Source organism: Corythoichthys intestinalis, chromosome 5, assembly GCF_030265065.1.
Source record: "Corythoichthys intestinalis isolate RoL2023-P3 chromosome 5, ASM3026506v1, whole genome shotgun sequence".
In the NCBI taxonomy this organism is placed as follows: Eukaryota; Metazoa; Chordata; class Actinopteri; order Syngnathiformes; family Syngnathidae; genus Corythoichthys; species Corythoichthys intestinalis.
The window spans coordinates 32,808,922-32,835,613 of NC_080399.1; the positions used below are offsets into that span (position 1 = coordinate 32,808,922).

At 39.9% G+C, this 26,692-nt stretch overlaps 1 protein-coding gene across 1 annotated transcript; it reads left to right on the forward strand.

Moving 5' to 3' along the window:
• Positions 1-10,954: 10,954 nt before the first annotated feature.
• Positions 10,955-25,051, forward strand: pnpla2 (patatin-like phospholipase domain containing 2). Its single transcript, XM_057837827.1, has 9 exons — positions 10,955-11,514; positions 12,879-13,111; positions 13,345-13,410; positions 15,949-16,158; positions 16,243-16,303; positions 18,581-18,784; positions 18,922-19,054; positions 19,172-19,294; positions 23,744-25,051. Exons 1-9 carry the CDS (start codon positions 11,328-11,330, stop codon positions 24,102-24,104), a joined length of 1,578 nt encoding a protein of 525 aa, XP_057693810.1. The 5' UTR covers positions 10,955-11,327; the 3' UTR covers positions 24,105-25,051.
• Positions 25,052-26,692: the final 1,641 nt, after the last annotated feature.

The window sequence follows — 26,692 nt, forward strand, 5'->3', positions numbered from 1 at the left end:
CGCTCGTAACTCTCTTCTCTCTGTTAACTCTAGAGTGTCTGTGCCGGAAACACGGACGGCTAAATATAGTTGTCCCCCAGGAACACAACATGCCCCACCCAAGTTCCCTAGGTGAATTCTGTTAAGAGGTAGTGGTCACTGCACAGGTCCCCCCCAGAATTCACCCACACAGGACACCAGGCGCAACCCGATTCAACAGAACGGAACGGTCGGGCTGCACGGCCGGGGCGCCGGTGGAAGACGACCGAATGGACGATCAGGAGGACGTCCAGGATGCCAGGTGTGGGACGTCTGAGCAGGATGATCGGGAGGACGTCCGGGATGGCAGGCGATGAACGATCAAGTGCGACATTTAGGAGGACGTCCAGGATGCCAGGCGGTGGACGACCAAGCAGAACAATCGGGAGGACGACCGGGATGCCAGGCGTTGGACGACCGAGTAGAACGATCCGGAGGACTTCCGGGATGCCAGGCGACGGACAACCGAGCAGGACGATCTGGTGGATGTCCAGGACGAGGAACGCGTCGTGCAGCACCCCCCAGGCGTGGCCGGAGAAGCGGACGCTGAGAGAGGCGGCATGCATTGCTCGGCCGCAGCCAAATATGATGTCGAGGCGTGCAACGTGCAGTGCCACCCAGTCGAGGCCGAAGATGAGGACGACAGGCACGGTGGTCGGAGTTGCCCGGCTGGGGATGAGGGCGACTGGCGAAACGAACCAAGTACACCAGCCGCAGCAGAAGCGACGTCATCATTGTCCAAAAGCTGTGGACGAGAAAAGACATCGGCGTTCGCAGGCGCCGGCAGAGGAGAGACCTCGGAAACTCCCGGAGGCACTGGAGCGAGGTCAGTGGCGGCAGCGTCCAGCGGCGCCGTTAGTGGGGCAACCTCGGAGACTTCCAGAGGCGCAAGTGCTGGAGCGACTTCAGCTTCAGCAGCGCCCAGAGACGCAGGCACAGGATTGACATCGGTAGGAAGACCAAGAGCAGACGCCGTGTCGACAAGAAAACCAGGGCCGGACGGAGCGCCATCGAGAAAACCAGGACCGGACGGGACGCCGTCGAGAAGGCCGGAGGCGGACGGAGCGTCGCCGAGTAGGCCGGAGGCGGGCGCATTAGCGCAGGAGCCAAGAAGCCCGTGGACGGGCGCAGCGGCGTCGACGGAGAGCAGCGCCGGAGCTGAGGCGAGCGAGAGTGGAGCCGGAGACGAGACAGCAACGTCGGCGTCGGGAAGCGCCAGAGCGGGAGCATGCTGTGGTGGCGCGGGTACTGGAACAGAAGTACGACTGCGAGGAACCGGGGCGGAAGCACCGCCATCGTAGGCGGGAACCTCGGGCAGTAGGGCTCTCGTAGCGGGTGCCTTTGAAGTCGATAGCGCAAGCGGCGTTTCAAAACACCAGAGAAGGTCCGTCTTAAGTGCCCCATATTTGTCTTTCGGCGGAAAAGCAACGACTCGCTGAACTATGACCGCCGTCGAGTACCCGAGTGCGGGTAGAAGCGCATGGTATCATTTGCTATACCGTGGAGGGCGAACTGTGCCTCCGTGCACGCGAACCACGTGGCCGCAGAAGACTCATTGAACATCGTTAGCTGGAGAAAGCTAGTGTCCGCTATTGCTTTAAAGTGTTCGTAAAATGCCTCTGAGACTTCAGCGAGGCAAGTCGGGGTCACCAGTGTAGCGGATGAATGTTGTTGAGTCTGCTTAGCTCGTTGAGTCGACGTGTTGCCGTGTTCGGCCACTCGTAACGCTCTTCTCTCTGTTAACTCTAGAGCAGGGGTGTCCAAACTTTTTGCAAAGGGGGCCAGATTTGGTGTGGTAAAAATGTGGGGGGCCGATCCTGGCTGACGTCCTTTACGTAGAACAATTTTTTAAAGCAAATTTTAGCAAGCCATTTTGTCTGTCACATTTGCTTTATTATTTTTTTAAATTAATAATTTCAACAATCTCGCAACTAGCCTTTGTGGCGTACTCTTTCGACTCTCGGGCCCTTGCGAAATACAGCTGCTGTGAAATTAAACTAGCCTCAAGTTGCTTCAATTTCTCGCTGCATCTGTCAAACATGTCAGCGTGTCTTGTTTGGTGATATCGCTTCACGTTGAACTCTTTAAAAACAGCGACAGTCTCTTTGCAAATGAGGCAGACACAGTTGTTGCGTATTTTAGTGAAGAAATAGTCAAATTTCCACCTATCCTTGAGGCATCGACCATCGCGGTCAACTTTTTTTTTTTGTTGATTGTCACCATTTTAGAAAATTGGAAGTAAAGGGTCACACGGGGTAATGTTGCTTGGAGTGCTGCTGCCTTTTAGTGGATAAATGAGGAGCAGCATTTAGTATGTAAGCTACTTCATATGCTGGTAGCAGCACCGCTGACCAATTTATTAAGTCTGTGTGCGGGCCATACATTATTGATTTTATGACTTAGGCTGGGGGCCGGATTAAATTTGACCACGGGCCGCATTTGGCCCCCGGGCCGTACTTTGGACATGTCTGCTTTAGAGTGTCTGTGCCGGAAACGGCCACGGCAAAATATAGTTTCCCCCCAGGAACACAACATGCCCCACCCAAGTTCCCTAGGTGAATTCTGTTAAGAGGTAGTGGTCACTACAATATATAATTAATATAATTGTCGAGAAACCGGGACATTTTGCCCTACAATTTGTCATTTGTGCTAGTCAATTTTTTCTTTTTGCACCTATGCAGAAGTACTGTGTGCAATTTAATGTGCTGATCGTTTCATTGAAGTTATTAGTTTTGTTTATTTCAAACAGTTTTGTTTCTTTCTTTTAAAAATGATGGCTACTGGTGTTGCAATTCAATTTACATTCTGCGACCCAAAATTTTCAGGTTAAGGGTGTTTCAGTCTAGAGATCTGTAGCACTTTGGAAGTGTGTGTAAAATAGATAAATAAAGGACAGATACACCAAAGGCAAAAACTCAAACTGTGTTAAAAGCCAAGAATGCAAGTCATTTTTATAGCAAGTTTTAGAAATGGAGCAATCGGGTGCTTGCCTGAGATTATTCTGTAAAAAATTTCTGTTGCTGGCTACAGCAAATTTTCCCAATTTCCTCTAAGCTCTTTCTGGAACCTCAAGGAGCAGCTGGTTATCTGAGCTGAGGTACCTGGCAGACAAGGCAGGGCAAGTGCATTTAGAGCTTTGAGTACAAAGAGCAGAATCCTAAAATGAATTTTAAATGTAAAGACAGCCATTGGAGACAGGAGAGAGCAGGATTCATGTGCTCCCTCCTATGTGTTCCAGTTAAAAGCAAGCAGCAGCATTTTGGACCAACTAGAGACATTTGAGGGAGGTCTGGCTGACTCCAAAGTACAGTATGCAACAGTAATCCAGGCGAGATATGACGACATCATGGATTACTGTTTCAAAGTGCTGCTGCTTAAGAAAAGGCTTCCCCTTTGCCACCTGAGTTTACTATAATCGCACCATGTAGAGTGGAATGCAATATACTCTAAACAGAACTACATGCATTCAATTTTAGAGTGTATCAAATGTGTATCATCAAATATATCAAATGTGTAGTAATGCTGCAAGTTAATATCCTAATCTGTCATATTCCTGTTTCAAACTGAATTTTCATATGAACTCAAGAATTTATTTTATATTTCATGAAAAATTAAAATGGAGAGTAATCAAGTATTCAAATATATGACATTTTTAAATGGAAAATTTAAGTATGTTTCAGTTTAGATTCTCAGAGCGATCTATCTACCAGCTATCATAACGAGCTTCTCATTATCTTAACATTTAAAGATAAATGTTCAGTTCATGTTGACCTGCTTACCTTATGTTCTCAGTCATAATCGCTACAACAGTGCTTTAAAAAAAATACGCATGAATTTAGTGAGATTACTGAAACTATTGTAATATTGTTTCTTTTAAAGGTACAGCAATATTAAAGAAATTCCATTTGCACAATATTAGGGGAAAAAATGCACAAAAAAACTAAACATTGGATATGTAACTCAGACTCTTCGTGAACGCTAATTTTACACACTATTAGTGAAATGTTCATTAACAACACTTACTTTTTTTGTGTAGTTACAACAATAATGTAAAAAAAATGTCAGTAGTTAGATTCATAATGGTCAATTAAAACTTGACAGATTCACAGTTTGAGGTCCTTAGGTCCCCCACCTTTCAGACATTGCAATTTTCAAGTTGACAAACAACACACGTCCTGGAGGCTTACTCTACAATAAGAGTATAGTCAATAAATGTTCAATTGTAAAAGTTTGTTTAAACTTCTATTTAAAATAAGATAGAGTAAAAACAATTGTCACAATGCAAATCACACGGTCTTGTTGTTTTGGTCAAATCTAATCTTGCTTCAACCGTCAGTAATCAATACACACTTTTTGTTCTACACACTGAGGTAAAGTTGCACAACTGAATATCCTCTCAGGGGAATCGTGGTCTTACTAGGTTCAGTGTACAACAACAATTTTAAAAGGAACATTCCAGGAAAAAAAAAAAATCGTACACATTAGAATGAGATTCTCCTAAAATGCAAGGCATTCCGAGTAACAAAACAACTTTGACTTTGTAATCAATTTATTTGCCAAGTGGCAATATTTGTACATTGTGCTATTCCTGAAATAGGTGCTGTTTTCTATCACAGTGTATTGTTGTTGATGTGACAACAAATTAAAAACTACCCAATGACAGATACAATTTCTGTTCACGAGAAGAATATTGTGTATTTTAATGCAGAAATTCCCTACCAGAGTGCCATTAAAAATTGGTGTGCCACATGAGAAATGATATTGTGTGAGTTTACTGTCATCTAATTATCCCTGTGGCAGGTGGAAAAATTAAATGCTATTCCGCTAGATGGCTCAGGGCACAGCAGGCCTGTGTAACTGTTGTGGTTGTATGGCTCGTTGGGAGATTAGCTGGGTGTTAGACCTAGATTTCACACTGAGCCAGCTGTAAGTAATTTCTATGAAAGTCCAGACATGACATTGGGGTGGGGGTCTTGTGCACAAACTACTTCATGTGTACAAACTACTGATTTTTTCAATCACTGCAATAATTACATGAGTAAATATTTGAAGGCCAGCATCTCAGAGTCGCCTCTTCACTGTAGATGTTGACACTGGTGTTTTGCGGGTACTATTTAACGAAGCTGCTAGTTGAGGACCTTTGCGGCGTCTATTTCTTAAACTAGAGTCTAATGTACTTGTCCTCTTGCTTGGTTGTGCAGCGGGGCCTCCCACTTCTCTTTCTACTCTGGTTATAGCCTGTTTGGGCTGTTCTCTGAACGGAGTAGTACACACCATTGTAGGAGATCTTCAGTTTCTTGACAATTTCTTGCATGGAATAGCCTTCATTTCTTAGAACAAGAATAGACTGTCGCGTTTCACATGAAAGTTCTCTTTTTCTGGCCATTCTGAAAGTTTAATCACACCCACAAATGTGATGCTCCATATACTCGACCAGCTCAAAGGGAAGGTTAGTTTTATAGCCTCTCTAACCAGCTAAACTCTCTTCAGCTATGCTAACATAATTGCACAAGGGTTTTCTAATCATGCATTAGCCTTTTAACGCAATTAGTAAACACAATGTACTATTAGAAAACTGGAGTGCTGATTGCTGGAAATGGGCCTCTATACACCTATGTAGATATTGCATTGAAAAACAGGCATTTGCAGCTAAAATAGTCATTTACCACATTAACAATGTATGGAGTGTATTTCTGATTAGTTTAATGTTATCTTCAATGAAAAAAAACAGTGCTTTTCCTTCAAAAATAAGGAAACTTTTGAATGTTAGTGTATATGTAAAGCGCAGTAAGGAGCAGGACCCTGAGGAGATATCATGGAAGGACAAGCCCCTGCATGGTATGTACCACCGACAAATTGAGGGGGTAGCTGACATGGGAAAAACATACCAGTGGCTGGAAAAGGCCGGACTGAAAGACAGCACGGAGGCACTGATCATGACAACACAAGAACAGGCCCTAAACACAAGATCAATAGAGGGCGGGGTCTATCACACCAGACAGGACCCCAGGTGCAGGCTGTGCAAAGAGGCCCCTGAGACAGTCCAGCACATCACAGCAGGGTGTAAGATGCTGGCAGGCAAGGCATACATGGAACAACATAACCAGGTAGCAGGCATTGTGTACAAGAACATCTGTGCCGAGTATGGACTGGAGACCCTGGAGTCAAGGTGGGCGACACCTCCAAAGGTGATCGAGAACAACCAAGCCAAGATCCTGTGGGACTTCCAGATCCAGATGGACAAACTGGTGATGGCCAACCAGCCTTACATAGTGGTGGTGGATAAACATCAGAAGACGGCAGTAGTGATAGATGTAGCAGTCCCGAGCGATAGCAACATCAGGAAAAGAGGTCATTAAAAGCTGGAGAAATATCAAGGGTTAAAGGAAGAGTTGGAGAAAATGTGGGGAGTGAGGGCAACAGTGGTGCCAGTAGTGATCGGGACACTAGGGGCAGTAACCCCCAAGCTGGGCGCATGGTTCCAACAGATACCAGGAACGACGACCGACATCTCCGTTGAGAAGAGCGCAATCCTAGGGACAGCTACGTGCAAAAGTTTTAGGCAGGACACTTGCCTAAAACTTTTGCACAGTACTGTATATTTTTATTATATTATGTATATACAGGATATACTGTATGTATATATTTTCCCCAAGTGGAAGCTTCCATGATCCTAATAAATTTAATAATTAAAAAAAATATATATACAGTTCTGTGCAAAAGTTTTAGGCGGGTGTCCTGCCTAAAACTTTTGCACAGTACTGTATATACACAGTATATATATATATATATATATATATATATATATATATATATATATATATATATATATATATATATATATATATATATATATATATATATATATATGTGTGTGTATATATATGTATATATATATATGTGTATATATATATATGTTGAATGTATATATCCATCTTGTGTCTTATCTTTCCATTCCAACAATTTATTTTACAGAATATATATATAATTTACAGAAAAATATGGCATATTTTATAGATGGTTTGAATTGCGATTAATTGCGATTAATTACGATTAATTAATTTTTAAGCTGTAATTAACTCGATTAAAAATTGTAATCGTTTGTCAAACGATTACAATTTTTAATCGAGTTAATCACAGCTTAAAAATTAATTAATTGCTATTCAAACTATCTCTAAAATACTCCATATTTTTCTGTAAATTATTGTTGGAATGGAAAGATACAAGACGGACATAAACATTTTACATACTGTAAATGAGTACTGTATTTTTTTATTATAACAATAAAACCACAAGATGGCATTAACATAATTAACATTCTTTCTGTTAAAGGGATCCACGGATAGAAAGACTTGTAGTTCTTAAAAGATAAATTTGAGTACAAGTTATAGTAATTTTGTATTAAGAAAAAGGGCGTCTCCTACTCCGCCCAAATGCATGATGGGAAGTTGGGCAACCATGACTGTCAGTGGTGGCTGCAAATGGTATACAGTATGTTCTGCGATGTGTTCAATTAGGCGTTTTAAGAAAAAGAACGTCTCCTGATCCGCCCAAATGCATGATGCGAGTGGTGGCTGCAAAATGGTATACAGTATGTTCTGCGTTGTGTTCAATTAGGCGTGTTAAGAAAGAGATCGTCTCCTACTTCGCCTAAATGCATGATGGGATATTGGGCAACCATGACTGTCAGTAGTGGCTGCAAATGGTGTACAATATTTTCTGCGTTGTGTTCAATTAAGCGTGTTAACAAAAGATTGTCTCTTGCTTCGCCCAAATGCATGATGGGAAGTTGGGCAACCATGACTGTTAGTAGTGGCTGCCAAAGCTTAAGCCAATAAAAGGCGCGGTCCAATGAACACCTGTGTCAACTCGCATTTCTCTGCCTTTCCGCGCTCAATGTGCTAAAACGGCGTCTTTGTAAACTGTTTGAGGCAACTCATGAATGGGTCATTCCGTGCATGCGTTAATTGTTAAAATTAATCACGTTAAAATATTTGATGCACTTATCGCATGCATGGAATGACCCGCTCATGCATTGCCTCAAACAGATTTGAGAGCTAAGAGGCAGAGAAAGGCGAGTGGACACAGGCGTTCATTGGACCGTGCCGTTTATTGGCATAAGCTTCGGCAACCCCTTCACAACAAACATAAGTATCATTTAGTGAAAGCACAACAAAAATAATATTCCTATCTCAAAAAAAAAGTTAATTCCTAATCAAAATAGCTATGCAAAATACACATAAAACTTACTTTGGTCAAACTCTATTCAAACATTTCGTTTAGCTCAACAAATACACTGGATGGCAATATTTAGTCACAATATACAAACTATCAGAGGTCTCGAACGTTGTGAAGCCAGCACTCAAATGACCGTGTACAACACAGGTGTCAAACCGATTCCAGAAAGGGCCAAGTGGGTGCAGGTTTGCTTTCCAACAAATGAAGACGACACCTTTTCACAAATTAGATCTTTTAAATGTGAAATCAGTTAAACTTTGTCATGTGCTGCTTGTTTCAGCAGGAAGTTCATTGGTTAAACTCTCTGCGTTTTATCGGTTGGAACAAAATCCAGCACTCACTTGGCCCTTTCTGGAATCGGTTTGACACCTGTGGTGTACAATGTATGGACCAGTAAACAGGGAACTACGGCATCCGTTGAGGGACAAAACACACTCATTTGCTTGATTTCTAAGTAATTTAAAACTCGCCATTGACACCTTGTGGTGTATTTCAATCACTACCTTACGTAGTTAAAGACACTGTGAAAGAACAGCAAGGAGCCCATGTGACGTCACCGCTCAGGGACTTCAACAATGACGAGCCACTAGTTCATTTTTTAAATGAAAATTTTACAAATTTTATTAAAACGAAAACATTGAGGGGTTTTAATATTTTTTTAAGAACTACAAGTCTTTCTATCCGTGGATCCCTTTAACAGAAAGAATGTTAATAATGTTAATGCCATCTTGTGGATTTATTGTTATAATAAACAAATACATTAATTATGTACAGTATGTTGAATGTATATATCCGTCTTGTGTGTTATCATACCATTCCAACAATAATTTACAGAAAAATATGGCATATTTTAGAGATGGTTTGAATTGTAATTAATTGCGATTAACTAATTTCTGAACTGTGATTAACTCGATTAGAAATTTTAATTGTTTGACAGCCCTAATATAGAAAAAAAAGAACAATTTTGAACAGGAGAGCCTTTTTTTTTTTTTTTTTAAACAACATTTTTTCAAAACAGCAAAACCTGGAAAAACTGGAGGTGAGAGCATGAGAGAGCATAATTAAAGATGCCATGATTTTAACGAGATATTATCGCATACTCTTTCCGATCCAAAAACTCCATGTAGCATGTATCACCGAGTGTGAAGACACAGCTGTGAATGGCCACAGTCGGATTTTGGGGGGATTTTATGTAATATAACAAGGGTCGCGATGCAGAAATCGCAGACATCAAGGAGTGGTCGAGATTTTCTTTTTCATATATTCATATTTCATATTGTTTAAACGTTTTTTTTTTTTTTCAAATTTTTTTGTTGTTGTTTGGAATCGATTATTTATCATCTAATATATCGGAGAAAATGCGACAGCAAAAAAAAATTAAAATACAATTAGGCGATAGTTGAGGTAGATATCCGTGACTTTTTTACAGACGCTATTTTTTCATTGTGATGTCATTTGTTTAAAAGTTTAAAATATGCGAGTGCATAATTTTTTAAAGTGTTTTTTTTTTTTTCAAATGAAATATTAGACACCAATTAATGATTCTAAGCCCAAAATGACAGACATTTTGAATAATAAATATAATTATTTACCTTAGTTTTATGGCTGGGTTAAAACAAACTTGGTTGTGCGACGTCTGTAAAAGGGGGTTTTCAGGGTAAAACAGACAAATTAAAAATAGTTCTGGGGCTTAATGCGCCATTAATCTGCTATGGCAGCATATAGACATATTATTCTATCAAACACAACAGTTGTTTTAGCTTAAAATACAGCAGTTTCTTTTAAAGAGGAGTGCAAGAGCAGAAACTGCTTTATATATATATATATATATATATATATATATATATATATATATATATATATATATATATATATATATATATATATATATATATACTGTATATATATATATGGCGGAAAACACTCAGGTGACTTGAAGTTCCGCTCTGAGACCCTCAATTTGGCCACATTTCAAAATTGTCCGATATGCATGTGTGATACATCATTGGAAAGCTTAAAATCTCAGTTTTCTGGGGGAAGAAAAATTTTGAACAGGAGGGCGCTTTTGAAAAAAAAAAATTTTTTAAACAGCAAAACCCTAACTGGAGGCGAGAGCACGCGAGAGCAGGATTAAAGACGCCACTATTTTAACGAGATATTATCGCGTATTTACCTTGTTTTGATCCAAAAACTCCATGTAGCATGTATCACCGAGTGTCAAGACACAGCTGTGAATGGCCACAGCCAGATTTTGTGGGGATTTTATGGGTGAAACATGGTGATATAACAAGGGTCGCAATGCAAAAATCGCAGACATCAAGGAGTGTTTGAGATTTTCTTTTTCATATAGTTACTCTTTTAAACGTTATTTTTCAATTTTTCTTTGTTTAGATACTGTACATTACATATACCCAACATATTTCAAATGTCACCAATAGAGTGAAGACATGCTACTCTTAATAATGAAAACACTCCCCAAAAGACATAAAAGAAAAACCCCAAATAATATTAGCTCTCCACGTGACTTTGTTTGTGGCGCAAGTCGTCCAATCACGAATAGATTGACGAGCGTGAGAGCACCGCGGGTTGTAACTGGTCACACGAAAAATACGTCGATTTTGATTGGTCAAACTGTTTTGTCTTCTCAATTGTGAGTGGAAACAGAAGTCACTTAAATCCCGCCTACTTGTGCATGAAAGTATTAACAGTCTCAAACTAGGGTAAACCGCTGTGTCTTAACAATTTATCTGGGGCCGTATTTACTTAGTAAAAGCTTATTTCCGTCGTGTTGGTTTACTGTTCCTTTCTTTCTTTCTGTCTTTTTTTAACATGTGAGTTTAGCCGTTTAATTTGGGACAAAGGTGACCTATCGAGCTAGAAGAAGAGCTTAAAACTGCGAAATTAAAGAATGCAAATAGGCAGTGGGGAAATTACGAGCGGCACTCCGACCTAGCAGCAGCGCTTTTTAATTTTTTATTGTATTTATTCAGCTCCCAAAATCTGAGAGGGAACATTTTGTTCTCGCCGGCGAGCCCGGCCGACGACCTTTGACACGCCTGTCAACCCACGATATGTTCCCTTTAGACTCGTCATGGAACATCTCGTTCGCAGGCTGCGGCTTCTTGGGCATCTACCATGTCGGCGTCGCCAGCTGCCTGTTGGAGCAGGCTCCGTTCCTGGTGCACAACGCCAAACACATTTATGGAGCGTCGGCCGGAGCGCTGACCGCCACTGCCTTGGTCACCGGCGTGTGTCTTGGTACGTCACTCGATTGTAGTTAACAGCCTCACAATTTATGCCGGATGGACTCCGTAAATTAACCATTTATACGTCCCTTTTTGAACTGCCATTGACGGCACTAGACGGTCAATCTATTTTAACTGGGAGAGGCTAGCAGCGACCAGCCCTCCCAGCGTGTTCTCATATGTTTGTAATTCTTCCTGTTACTAACTACTACAACACATACACTGTGAATACTATGCATACTGTATACCTGATCTGACAGTTAAAGATTTGTTTTTTGTATTTGTGTAATATTATTATCTGAATTCTTATTATTGCAATATTTTAAACATTATTTTTTAATATGATAATTTTTTACATTATCTTTTTAAACCAAACAACAGTAAAAATGTATTATTTTCTATTTATTTCATTCATTTAATTAAGGGATTTAAAGGGAATTAAAAATATAGGGGAGGGGGGTGCAATTAAATGGCTCAGAAACGTGACTTTACCAGGCTTCAGAGTTTAATCACTGGCAAGCAATGAGTTAAATACCATGGGGAAAACAATCAACTTTAGAATATTATTAGTGGACATAATCAGAATGTAATTGGTTTTATTCATTTTATTTTTTTATTTTGTTGTAATTACCAGTTTATTAATTTGTAATTATATTTATTGCAAAGAAAACATGATACTTTACTAGTTCAATACTTGACTAATTGTACAAGTATCTTAGAAATTAAATTGTTGGTCATGTTGGAGAATATTTAAACGTGACATTTCTGACATTTGCAGTTGTATAGTAATATTCAGACATTCCTCAGATAAGTGGGAGAAATGGATGGATGGATGGATGGATGGATGGATGGATGGATGGATGGATGGATGGATGGATGGATGGATGGATGGATGGATGGATGGATGGATGGATGGATGGATGGATGGATGGATGGATGGATGGATGGATGGATGGATGGATGGATGGATGGATGGATGGATGGATGGATGGATGGATGGATGGATGGATGGATGGATGGATGGATGGATGGATGGATGGATGGATGGATGGATTTGAAGTAAAAGTGAAACTGCAAAGTCTGTAATTAGAATTTTTATTTATTTATTTTCATTTTATTTTTATCTAGCTTGCCACAGACTTCACACTCTCTTCACAGATTTACTATGATTGGAGTTTAAATTATTGCCCTGATCTCTTACAGAGTTTAAATTATTGTTCCCTTCATGCTTCATTCCTCAAAATTTGTAGCTGTTCAGCTGTTGGTTTATGTGAATTAAAAATCTTTTTATTCCAGAATTCTAAACTGTCCTGGGCAGTTATTTTGCAGTGATGTCATTTTCATCAATCTCAATTTTTTTTTCTGTTCCATGTACAGGAGAGGCTGGTGCCAGTATCATTGAGGTCGCCAAGGAAGCCAGAAAACGCTTCCTCGGTCCCATGCATCCGTCCTTCAACTTGGTGAAGATTGTGCGCTTCATGTTACAGCGTACTCTGCCCGCTGACTCACACCAAATTGCCAACGGGAGGCTGGGAATATCTCTGACCAGAGTAACAGATGGAGAAAATGTGCTTGTATCACACTTCAACAACAAAGAAGAAATTGTGCAGGTGTGACTTTTAATGACACTTTTCTGTTTGTGTTTAACCCATTTGTTGCTATTGAAAGCAATAGACATCTAATTGACTTGAACTGGGAGGGCAGGCATTGATTATTCTCTCAAGCCCAGTCAAAACTGTTGGAAGTCTATATCCATCATTAACAGCCAATGAGTTTATAAAAAGGCAATGAAATGTTGAACTATTAGTAGCACTGTAATAAATTTCCTTTTTGTTTTCGACAGGCATGTGTTTGCAGTGCCTACATCCCAGTGTATTGTGGCATTATTCCTCCCACACTGCAAGGAGTGGTGAGTGCCAATTATGTATATTAGAATCAATAGCAATAAATAAATATCATTAAAAATGATCATGCTGGTGCATGCCATATTAAAGTCACCTCTTCCATGGTTCAATTAAAAGTGGAACTCTCAAATAAAAAGGAAAATATTTCTGAAACAAATTCCCAATTTACTATTTAATTTTAAAAATTATTTGTGTGTTGTGAATTTGTACGAGTTTCACTTTTTAATTTAAGAAAGATTAGATTCCCATCTTTCATCGTTAAAAAAAGTTTCTTTCTACTCTCTGTAGTTGTTTACTTATGATCAGTTGAGGATCATAAACGACATTGTTAAACTTGTCTTGATGGTGAATGAGGTACATTAGCAGTATTTTCACTTTGATTTCGTTCATTTTACCTATTGTAATAAAGCCTGTCATGACCAGATGTGTTTTTATGACTGTCTAGGCATGTGCAGAAGCAATACTTGTGGATCGCGTTTCGCATTAATGGGCAAATGGGAAATTCTGCTTTTCTCTTGACTCTAACGTGCAAGCTTAGTAGCTGTCTGGTCTTCTACGAAATGCCATTCCGTAAAAACAGCTCACAGCAGCCTCTCCTCTGTGGCCTTTGTGATGGATTTTGGCAAGCTCACACGTCCTTGTGTGAGCAACATTTTAGGAAGGCTGTGCCAGTTGTGTATGCTAGCTTTTCAATTCATTGTGTCCTCTCGTACCCTCTAGATCAGGGGTCCCCAACCTTTTTTGCACCACGGACCGGTGTGATTTGGGTCTTTTTTCCACAGACCAGAAATGTGCGGCAGAAAAATACAGCAAATACAAAATAACACGACGGTGCTAAAAACAAATGTTAAGTGCATAGAAAATATAACTGACCCGCTGAATCAGTGGGAGACCTGAGCATGTTTCGTTGAGACGAGATGGTCCCATCTAGGTGTGATGGGAGACAGTGAGACACGTAGTGTGTTCCTTAAGTCCAGTCTGCTCCCTAACTTTGTCTTGGTTGCAGTCATTGCAGAGAAGCCAGCTTCACAAAGATACAATGTTGGAAATTGTAGCAAAGTTTTCAGTGCTCTCGTAGCGATGTCAGCATATTCCGGAATGACTTTAATCCAGAACCTTGGTAGAGTTGTTCTCTCAAATGTATGTTTAAGGTCGCCATCATTGTGATCTCTACAAGCTGATCCTCCTGTTGCACAGACATGCTCGAATCACTCGGTTTATTTACAAACGGGTCACGAATACACTCCTTCGCAGTTCGTGGGCCACATATTATGCAGAGCGGACTTGGCGCCTGACGGTCACCTGTTGTGACCAACCCATATTTTAGGTAGGATTCTTGGTATTGTCTGTTAAAAGAAGATTTTGTTTTCTTCGAGGTTGTAGGCTCATCTTCTGGCTTGTCAGGTGCCCTTATCCCCGTAAAAAATCTGTCCAAAGACGTCTGGTTTTCAGTCATCTTCGCAAGTGTGGGGGCTAATTATTTCTGGGAACAAATGTGATGTGCCCGCTCTACAGCATACGTCATACGCTACTATCAAGGACAAGCGCACAGATATAAAACATAAGATGTACTGCTAGCAGTCCAACGGATTTCTATGACGACATTCTGTCCAGTTGTAGTATTATATCTAGAGTAGACAGGGATATTGGTGTGTTAAGGGGCACAAGCCAAAGTTACTTTGGCCAGAATGCCGTTAATAAATTATTTATTATGTCTGTATGGCCCGGTAGCAAATGCGCCACAGACCGGTACCGGTCCGCGGCCCGACAATTGGGAACCCCTGCTCTAGCTCAGAGAATGATTTTACTCTGATCATCAGCTGACAAATACGACGTGTTTAATGGTAAAAACATTCTTGGTAGAAACTCATAATTGAGGGGATCGGGAATGAATTAAACCAGTTTGGTTTAAATTAAACTAAAGCTACGCAAACTCCTTTTGACCATAAGAAAACATTGTTCTAATTAAAACCAATTTAAATTTAGTTCTGCGTTAAAGTGTATGAGTAAATACATTATTTGCAACAAGGAAGGTCAGTTAAAAGTTACGTCAAACTGCTGACAAAAAAGGGAATATACTCCATGTCCTTTTGAACCCAACTACCTCAGCTTTCTTAGGATATCACTCAAAGTAAATAGATAGCTTGTCCTAGCAGAACAATAAATCCCTGAACTTTGAATGAGACTGGCTGAAAATTAAAGAGACAAGAATGTCTTTGGTTCGATGGCTTTCCCAAGAGATAATCTCTGAACATTGAGGAATTCAATGAATTTAATGCTGTCTTATCCTAAACCAAATACTTTCTCTTATGAAAAATATATACGCATATATATTTATTGGTTTGTCAGTCTAGCTCACAGTTCTGAGGTTCTCCTCTGTGAATGTGAGGGTGAATGGATTGATTAAATAGAATGGACTGATTAAATAGTATGCCTAGAGAAGTAAATTGCTTGCATCATGTGAATAGTCATGGGCTAGCCATTGGCCCTCTGTTGACTGTATCTTAAAGCGCAATTTTGTTTTGTTTTTTTCATTCATGCAGCGATACGTCGACGGGGGAATCTCTGACAACTTGCCTCAGTACGAGCTGAAAAACACTATTACCGTGTCCCCGTTCTCCGGTGAGAGTGACATCTGTCCGCGAGACACCTCTACCAACATACATGAGCTCCGCTTTACCAACACCAGCATACAGTTCACGCTCACCAACCTTTACAGAATTTCAAGGGCACTTTTCCCACCAGATCCAATGGTGAGGTCATTTCAAAGCACCTTCTCAAATCTATTTACAAATTCCACAACTTTCAGTGAACTTAATGATTTTGTTGACGTCTAGGTTATGAAAGCCATGTGTAAACAGGGATATAATGATGCACTGCACTTCCTGAAGAAGAACGGTAGGAATCAACACATGCCCCCTATCCCCCTCTTTTTTTGTTCCACCGAACCATCTTCACTACACTGGAAAGTCAAATGTTCTATTACAGTGTTTTTCAACCGGAGTGCCGTGGCACACTAGTGTGCCCTGAGATACCGTCAGGTGTGCCACGAGAAATTATTCTATATCGCGTTTTATCTCGTTGCAGTATGAAGGAAGGAAAGGTATAAAGTTCTCGGTCGTGTGCAGATGAGCGAGGTATAGTTTTTGTCGCGTTTAAGAACTGCTCGGACTTCTAGCCAACAGCCACCTTGCTCTCCACGACAGTGTGGACCACAGCACGTCTACTGTACATCAATTGATTAGACTTGTTAAGTGTCTATATACACGAAAGTGTCCTTTACATTTTATTCATATTATTCACATTGTCGAGGACAGCAAGGTGGGCGATGGCTACAAATCCGAGCAGTTCTTGAACTCGACACGAACAGCTACGTCATGTCCAAGCGAAACACCCGTTACTTCAAAACAAGTCGATGGACTATTTTGTTCGTCTTTGTGAAAAAACAAAAAAACTTTTTTGAGAAAAACTACAAAGGTAAATAAGGAAGCCCTAAAAGCCAGTTACCTTGTTGCTGAACTTGTTGCTAAATCCAAAATGTTTCACACCGTGGCAGAGATATTAATACTACCTGCCTGCAAAGCCATTGTCAGCGAGATGCTCGGCCCTGATGCAGTTAAAGACATTGCTAAAGTCCCTCTGTCTGACAATTCTGAGCCGTTCAAGCCTAACTGCTATAAAAAAATATATATAAGAAAAACAGAGAGAGCATTGAGAGCTGTTGATGAAAATTCCTGCCAGGATATCAGCTTTGTGTTCATCTAAACAAGCTCAAGTTTCACACTGAGTAAGTATAAATTTTGAGAAATTATTTTATAATTAAATATACTGTACAGAAAGTAATTTTGGAACGTTTTTGGTTTGTGGTGTGCCGCGAGGATTTTTCCAATGTAAAAGCTTGCCGTGACTCAGAAAAGGTTGAAAAACACTGTTTTATGACCGGTATATACAATTATATATACTGGCTGCTGCCACTGAGAGCAATACATACAGTGTATAACAAAAGTGAATACACCCCTCACATTTCTGCATTTATTTAAGTATATCTTTTCATGGGACAACACTGACAAAATGACACTTGGACACAATGAAAGTAGTCTGTGTGCAGCTTATATAATAGAGTTAATTTATTTTCCCCTCAAAATAACTAAAAATATAGCCATTAGTATCTAAACCCCTGGCAACAAAAGTGAGTACACCGCATAGAAACTACATACATCTCTAAATGTCCAAAGTGAGTACTGTTTTTCATTTTCCCTCCAAAATGTCATGTGACTCGTTACAGAAGTGCTGTCAGCATTGCTGCAGAGATTGAAGAGGAAGCCTCTTCTGAAGACGGTACACAAGAAAGCCCGTCTGTCTCATCAGATCGTAGGACATGGTTCCAGTAATCCATGTGCTTTGTTGACATGTCTTCAGTAAACTATTTGCGGGCTTTCTTGTGTACCGTCTTCAGAAGAGGCTTCCTCCTGGGGTGGCAGCCATACACACCAATTTGATGTAGAGTGCGGTGTATGGTCTGAGCACTAACAGACTGACCCCCCACCTCTTCAACCTCTGCAGTAATGCTGACAGCACTCCTGTAACGAGTCACATGACATTTTGGAGGGAAAATGAAAAGCAGTACTCATTTTGGACATTTAGGGATGTACGTAGTTTCTAAGGGGTGTACTAACTTTTGTTGACAGGGGTTTAGATATTAATGGCTATATTTGGGTTATTTTGAGGGGAAAATAAATTAACTCTATTATATAAGCCGCACAGAGACTACTTTTCATTGTGTCAAAATGTAATTTTGTCAGTGTTGTCCCATTAAAAGATATACTTAAATATCTGCAGAAATGCGAGGGGTGTACTCACTTTTGTGATACACTGTATCTGATCCATTTTAACTGGCAGTGCTGGCAGAGAATGATAATGTTTCATTTACGTTATTGAAAAACAAATTTAAATAAACAAATTAGAGATGTATTGTTATTACTTGTTTAAAATATGAGTTTCAGCAAATTGGGGAGTGTATGATTCATAGGTACATATGGGATAAAACGTTTTGAACAGGTTTTGAAGGGTGATTGGCGGGGGGTGCTGGTATTTAAGAAATTATGTTACCCACTAAGAAATCCTTTATTTTCACCACTGATTCGAATGAACACTGGTGTTTGTATTTGTATTCAGGATTGCTCAATTTCAGTGACCCTCACATAGACAGAGTCCTGCTGCCCAACATAGAACAGCATGACAATCAAGTTGACCATGTTCGTACCGATGCCAAAGGTGTTAGAGAGGAGGAGAAGATGTGCATTATCGATGAAGCATTGACTGTTCATCCTTCAATAGAGGAGCACATCATTGTACGACTTCCCCCTACTTTACACAAAGGTGACATTAGACTGAATCATTATGTAATAACAGAAAATTTGTGGACAGTTAAATTAGTTGCTGTAGAAACTGCTCTATCAAGTACAGTGGAGTATTGGACTATTGGTGATGTATGTGATCTTTGCCTCCCCCTGCAGCCTTAATTGAGGCGTGCACCGAGAGAAGGAGCCTTGTGCAGTCGCTTAGCAACCTGCTTCCTTTCAGGATGGCATCTGCCATGATGCTTCCATACACTCTCCCTCTGGAGTCCGCTTTGTCTTTGAGTCTCAGGTACTAGTCGTTTGAATCGCATTTCGGCCTCCTGCCTCCTTATTTGAAATAACGACACATTACCTATTTGCATGTTTTGTGGTGATATATTTTATTTAATTCTGATGTCTTATTTAGACTTTTAGAATGGTTGCCAGACGTGCAGGAAGATGTTGGGTGGATTCATGAGCAGTTGGTGAAAGTTGTTCAGCATGTTCTGCGCCAGGCCTCGAAAAGTATCACGCAACATGTTTCTGCCCGGTAGGTGTTCTTTTCAATACAAGGGTTGGGCATTGTTTGAAATTGAACGATTCCGGTTCCGATTCCAGTTCCATGTTTCGATTTCAGTTCCGAACGATTCTCAATTCCGATTCTTTTAAGATGCAGGGTCCAAAAAAAAAAAAAAAAGGCAGGGTCTCGAGGTCCGGGATTGGGCAGCCCTGCTCTAGACCAGGACACGGAGCTACGTCACACACAATGTCGCACAGCCCACTCTTCCACCGTTTGCACGCTGTCACTTCTACTCGCCGAGACGCCGACTCATCCGAGGAAAATAATTAATGAAATGGAAATAGATAATGAAATAATGCATTAGCTTTTGCCAAATTTAGTTTTCGATTCATTCCGCACGTTTCAAAGTCGCTCGCTCAATCAAACCGGCCGTTGCTCGCTTCGCATACCTGCCTTTCCTTAGGTGGCGCCTCGCTTGGCAATTTATTAAAAATGTTCACATCAAGTTCGTCTTTCTTGATCTCACAACGGCTCTTGGGATATTTAGTCTTTCGTGCTGCTATCGGTTTTGAAAAAGGACAAGAAATGATGGAAATATGGAGATAACGTGGGCGACGTATTTACACCGTGACAAGTAGGGATGGGAATCGAAATCCGATTCCAATTCGGAACCGGTTCCGAGTGTTTCGAGGCCTCGACATCACAATGAAAAAGCCTTAACGATCCCTTTAACGATTCCTAAAGACGCGTATTGCGTCGTGACGTGTCTTGTTGTCCAGACGCATCAAACTAGCATGGCGCCAAGAACCACTCGCTCCAAAGTTTGACTACACTTCACCAGGAAAGAGTGTGAAAATGAAAGGTTAGGACAGGTAAGCACGAGCATTGCAGCCATAAACATAACAATGACAGCACGTAGGTTCAAACGCTCGAAAGTGTGTCTTCACTTCACGAGGAAAAATTACAACAAAGCGACTTGCAGTCATTGCAAGGTGGAGGTAACTGCATCGGGAGGGAATACGACTGCGCTGTCCTCACAGAGAGGCTAAAGCTCAGTTCTGGCTATACAGCTAGCTAAACTCCCAAATGACGATGTAGAAGACGTTGGTATAATTTGCTGACTTTATTCAACCATCACTTGAAGAGTGAAACTAAGAATAGAAATGAAACAAATCAATTTCGTCCCCAATAACAAACAGGTTTGCATCAACGTAAATCAGCGATGATTAGCTGCTAATAACAGTATGGTTAGCATTCGTTCGCTAGCATTAGCACATCGTTCAAACCACTACACAACTGGATTTAAGTGTCCGATCGCGAGTGGAAACACAACAACAACAACACAAAAGATGATACATACAGGCGTTGCCTCTGTAGATATTAACATTAACAAAGAAAGTAGGCTCGTAGAAGTGTTTCCCTCTCTCACTTCGCTCGCTCACTCGCTTGGATGCGGCATTTCTTCGGGTGCCCAAACTGCGGCCCGCGGCCCAAATACGACCCGCCTCCACATTTGGTCCGGCCATTTTGAATTTTTTTTTTTTCTCAATCGTGTTATTTATTTCCTGGCCTTTTTCCTTGAAGAATTCAGAGAGGGTTATTTGGTTATTATCTATTTAATTAATAGTGTTTTTATTATTAATTATTATTATTATTATTTTTATTTTATTTACTTTCATTCCGTGAAGAATCCAGAAAGGGTTATTTGATTGTGGCTTTCTGAAAAACAATAATTTTTTACATTTATGCACTTCTGCAATCGTCACACTTTTTCTGTTACAAACTGACCCCGGCCCCTCATCAGAGAAGGGAAAAGTTATGTGGCCCTCACAGGAAAAAGTTTGGGGACCCCTGCTTTAACACATATTGCCAAAGGCAGAACAACAACCTATCTGCCAATATATACCAATATTTTTTATTTCTATTAGATAAATGTTTCAGTAAAATGTTACACATTCTTGTGTATTTGCCACTTATTGCCACAGTTAACATTGAGGCTTTGGGCCTCTTTTGATTTCGTTGTGAGTTTGTAAGGTTGTGAGTTCTGATTAAACAAACTCGATGCCAATCAAAACGTTTGTTCTTTTTCCCCAAATTAGAATCGATAAGAGAATCGATAAAGAATCGAATCGTTAAGCAATATCGATAATGGAATCGGAATCGTAAAAATCCTATCAATTCCCATCCCTAGTGACAAGGCTACAAAGATGATATGCGTAAACACATCGCCGCCGACAAGTTGACTGCGGCCCTTGAGGACCGGTTTGGAGACCCCTGACTTAAAGGGTTAATTCAGATTTACGCGGAAATTCGGGTTGCATCGCCAGCGTAGGGAACTCATTCGTAACCCGATGTAGGTGTGCATCCCGTGCGGATAGTCCAATCTGTTCAGGGGGCCTGCACCTGCTGCTGATGTCACAACAACGCACGTGAAGCATTCGGGTAATGTGGGAAATCTGACTTTTTCAACCGCCAACCACGAAAAGCATAATTGGAACGCAACTCGAACTGGGAGATCCTAGTCGCGAAATCAGGGGGAAAAAGTAACCACTTCATGAGTGCCTAAATCTGACGTCACTCGACAAAATGGTGCTCAAGACAAAAAATTGATGACACAATAATGAAGTTAAATGGAGTTTGTTTGAGGCGCCATGTATTTTTTTCTCCTACAGTAAATTAGCTTAATGAATTGATATTTTTATATTGCCTTTCAGCATGGCAGTTACAATTTATCTCAGCCATCATTTTTCCTGCACTTTTCGATCGCTTATGAAAAGGTAGGTTTGCTGGAGGTCAAAATGTGTTTAAATGGCCAAACTATAAAACAGCTAATTGTTGCTATCAACCATCTTTGTTGTCTACATTGACTTGGAACGCTTTGAGGTCGCAACTGAGACCATCCGAGTGAGATAAGTGCGACTTCCCACTTTCCTCAAATGCAGCAAAAGCGTTCGGGTTGGTTTTTCTATTGGGTTAATAATGGACAAATTACATCAAGAAATGTTTCATTATTTAAAGAAAGGAACATACAACATCAGTATCTGATCTCAAAAGCAAGCAAGCAGAAAAAAAAATTAAAAGGGTTGAGTCTGATGCAGGGTTAAAAGCCAGGGAATTAAACTTTTTTTTTTTTTTAACTAGTTTTAGTTTTGGACAGTGATGGGCCTTGATATTTAATGTCTGAGTGACAGGTGTGTGAGCATTTAATTGTTAATAATTATCTCTGTGTGTGATATCATCAATCGCTTTACATATGCATTTTTAAACTGGCACTTTTAAGCGACACATTACTAAAACTCTCAAGAACAACGGTCATACTTTTAAACAGGCATTTTACATGAGAGCACGGCTCTGGGCGTGCATTTAGACTCTGCCAATCATATCGCGAGAATAACCTAACATCACTGTCAAGCGTAGACCCCCTGAGCGGATAGTGCACCTGCCCCGGGAACTACCTGCACGTTCGAAGTTATTTTTTTATTCTGCTACTTCCTTTTGTAACACTTGCCAGTAGGCGGTGCAAAATAACAACAAATATCACCCAAACAGTGAATGTAACAGTTTTTTTTTTTTTTTTTAATCCATATATTAGCCAGCCAATTTATCTGTACACCTTTATAAGAAAATCACCCATACAGTGAACATAACAATAACAGCTATCCAACTCATAACAGCTATTACATCTGCCATATAACACCTGTCACATGCACACACAGGCACATGACAAAATGTGGGAAGCCGAGACATACTGTCGGTATGGGCCAATTTCAATGATTTATTCAGAAGAAGGTTTAAACAACATGATAAACAGTAAATGTGTGTGTGTGTAGGTGTAAAGTCAGTGGTGTTTGCAAAATGTGGGTTTAAAAGGATCTTTATGTCAGTAAAGTGTGAGTATCCAACTTAAGTCCAACCCAAGCAAGGAACAACCAACAACAGTACCTAAAGGCAGAGCAGAGAGATTAGCAGGAACCCAGATCTTTTAAGCCCAGGTGCCTTCAATCAAACGACCTGGCCTCTGCCTGATAGAGAGCCACCCATACCAGGCAGGGGAGGGCCGTCACACAGCCAGTGGCTTATCTTGAAAACAGTCCATATATCGGCCGACCTTTGGTTACAACAGTTGGCAGGTTGTTGATCTATTTCCTGTTTTTCTGTGTTATGTTTAATATGCCAAAGCTACTGTGTGGTCACTGACATTTTTAGCTCGGGTTCATCTATCACCATCAATGCCAGCCAATTAGTGAACTCAATGGCTGCAAGCAAAAACGGAAAAATTAAAGCCAGTCATTATTCTCAAATCGGTAGTTGGCAATGAATGGCTTTAATTTTTACTACAGTCAATGTGTTTCATTTTCCGTTTTTGCTCAGGACGTAAGTGATTTTCTTATTTGGTAGCAGGCAAGCTATATTTTAAAAGTGTTTTTTGAGTCGTATTAACTTAAAAGACCTCTCCATATACTGCACTATGTACTTTAGATTCTCCTGTCAACTGGAGCTTCACCACTACCAGTCTCTCCCATCGCAGATCCGCTCCACCAGTCTGTATGCCACCTGGGTAGGTAGCAGCACTCTTTCGGTCCAGGACATCTTCACACGTCTTGACCAGTACAAGAGGCAGCTTCTATCTGGATCATTTAGCGTCAACATGAATCTCAAAGGATCCTTCAAAACAGAGCAGGTGTCAGTGGACAAAAATGCTGCTTCGTTCCATACGGTAGAAGGTTTCCCAACAGACACAGCAGGTGTTAATGACTCCAAAGGTGGCATGCAGCACTTTGATACAGAATCATCACTTTTAAATACAGGTGCTCATCAGACCAATTATTATCAGATTTAAATATCTGTTTGAAAAGCAGATAGTGATTTTCCCCACAGGACCTTTTAATAAGTTGATTGCAAATGGTAACAATTTACCATGAATACGTTTTTGTTGTCTACATTTCATGTAAGCCCATTGGCTACATGAAGGCCCAAGGTTGTTTGTACAGTCATGTGAAAACTTGAATTGTAAGATTGTGTAAACATAAACACTTTTGAAGTGCTGTGGTTGAAGACGGTAAGTGTTTCTGTTTTCTTGGAATGTGGTTTGACCTGTACTTAAGCATATGTTAGGGTTGGCGTTTGTCCCTTTGGATGAAATGTATAGTAATGGGCCCTTGCTATACGGTATTATTTGCATTTTGAGATCGTAGGAAGAAAATGGTGAAGCTACCACTTAGCCTATTACTGGAAGTTACTCCATACATTGCACATACAGTAACTGTCAATGCAGCAATATCAGTTCTATAAACAGTGATTTATACTTTGTATACCAGTTATGTTCATCTCCATAATCCTGATCTACTTTTAATACATCCATGTACAGCTTTTAGGAACATGCTGTGCTTTTAATTGTTTTCTAACAATCTGTTCCATTTCAGTTTATGCTGTATTGACTGGGTTTTGTTTGCTTTTTAACTGTTTTACCAAAGAATCATATGGGAATTTATCTCAGAAACCTTTGTGATAGTTAAGCTACCTATATTGTCTTCGACCTATACGTTGTAACATGAGAAACTGCATTCCATTATGACTGAACCTCTAATGCCTTAAACTTGTGTTGTATTACCTACAAGTGCATTAATATGTAATTAAACGGACACGGGGATATTTTGTGACCTACAAATAAAATGTTTACCATAAATGACTTTTGTGTGAATAGCCACATTATCTAGAAAAGCTTAAAATTAGCATGAAGCGTCTTCACAGAATGAAGAACAATTCCCTTACAGTTCTACCCAAATGCCTCTAGCACTCTAGCAGAGATTTCCAAAAGTGCCACAATTATTCCAATTATAGTTTGTAGCTAAACCAGTGAAATAAATCTATTTTCTGTGCATTGGGAGACATTTGAGGCAACAGTATTGATAAAAAAAACAACTAAAAAGCACATAAGCATTGATTATAGTTCATTGATGATTTATTTCAATGATGCAGTGGTTTCATTTGCCCAATTACATCAATGCCTTCTTAAAATAATAACGTTTAAAAAAAAATTATTTTTTTTTAATCAGGAAAAACAAAAAATAATCATTTGTTGTTTAAAAGTTAATAAATGTACAGAATATTTTTGTTAAAAAAAATTAAAATAAGGTGACGATATGGGAAACGTGTTCCTAAAACTTGGAAATGTTTTGCTGGGTTCATGGATCTTCAAACACCAGTTTGTTTTTTGGTTCCTATTGAACTGTACCATACATCAGGTTTACAAATAGACTGCATTAAAATATTTTAGGAAAATCTGTCCTCCAGGAAAGATTATAGCACATTTTAACTTCATTGTGAAGTTTTGCACAAAAGCCGAATCTGCCCATTTTTTTGTGATTGGTACATGTGAATATTTTACATCTCACCGTACAATTCTGAATTCATAAATGTCATAATAGCTCATGTCTGAACACAAAGTACTGTTTTAAATGACTTGTAAGCATAACTCTACAGTAGGTTTGATCCATTTATCAGTCTTAGATCAATGTCAACATGTGAGAAACTTCCACAAAATGATCATTACGTAATTGTTATCACACAATTATCTTTCTGTGCTTTCTTGCATAAGTAGGTAAACAACGAGTCACTGATAAGTTGAGGAAATCGTGGTTGCGAACATGCTGATGCTGCCACAATTGTAGATGAAACAGTAGCCACAGTTCATTTGATAATTGGGTTTAGTGGGGGAAACATCTTCAAATTGCAGGACATACATTCATTGCTCTGAAGGTACATTTACAATTATATAAAGTGATCACATTGTTCAGCTTTGATTCACGCTATTAAAATGACAAATTTAAATTATTGGATTGATTTAATAACGTGGTCATGAATTTATTCAAAGTAGTTCGACACTGTATGAACACATTTGTCACAGAAGTTCTCTGATCATAATTTATGGCCGTTTTTTACTGGTATTGTACAAAATGATGAATAATTCCTTATACAGTATCTGAATTCCTTTTAAAGATATCCGAGGCTACCTTGATGCACTACAAATAGAAATTGGAATGCTGAACCATAATGTTGGTAAATTGCTTTTCACATCACATCAAATAAGGTTATATTATTCCAATTTATGACTAGTGTATACATATGTGGCAACACATGGGATTTAAAAATTTTGCTGGACAACGCCACCCTGGGTTTGCAATAGGGAGATGTTAAAAAGATGAGCAAGGATCGGGGCGGCTTGAAATGCCCTAAACTGAACTGGCATCAAGCAACTCAACTAAGATCTATTATGTCTTAGTTTTTTTAACAAAGACCCTCCATGTTGGGTCGAAATGTAGTCCTGTGGTCTTAAGTTGCCGGTCTTTTTATATTTATACTCAGATTTGAAAAAAAAAAGGTTGCTCAAGCAGACCAAAACCCAATTTTGAAAAATTTAATATGGCA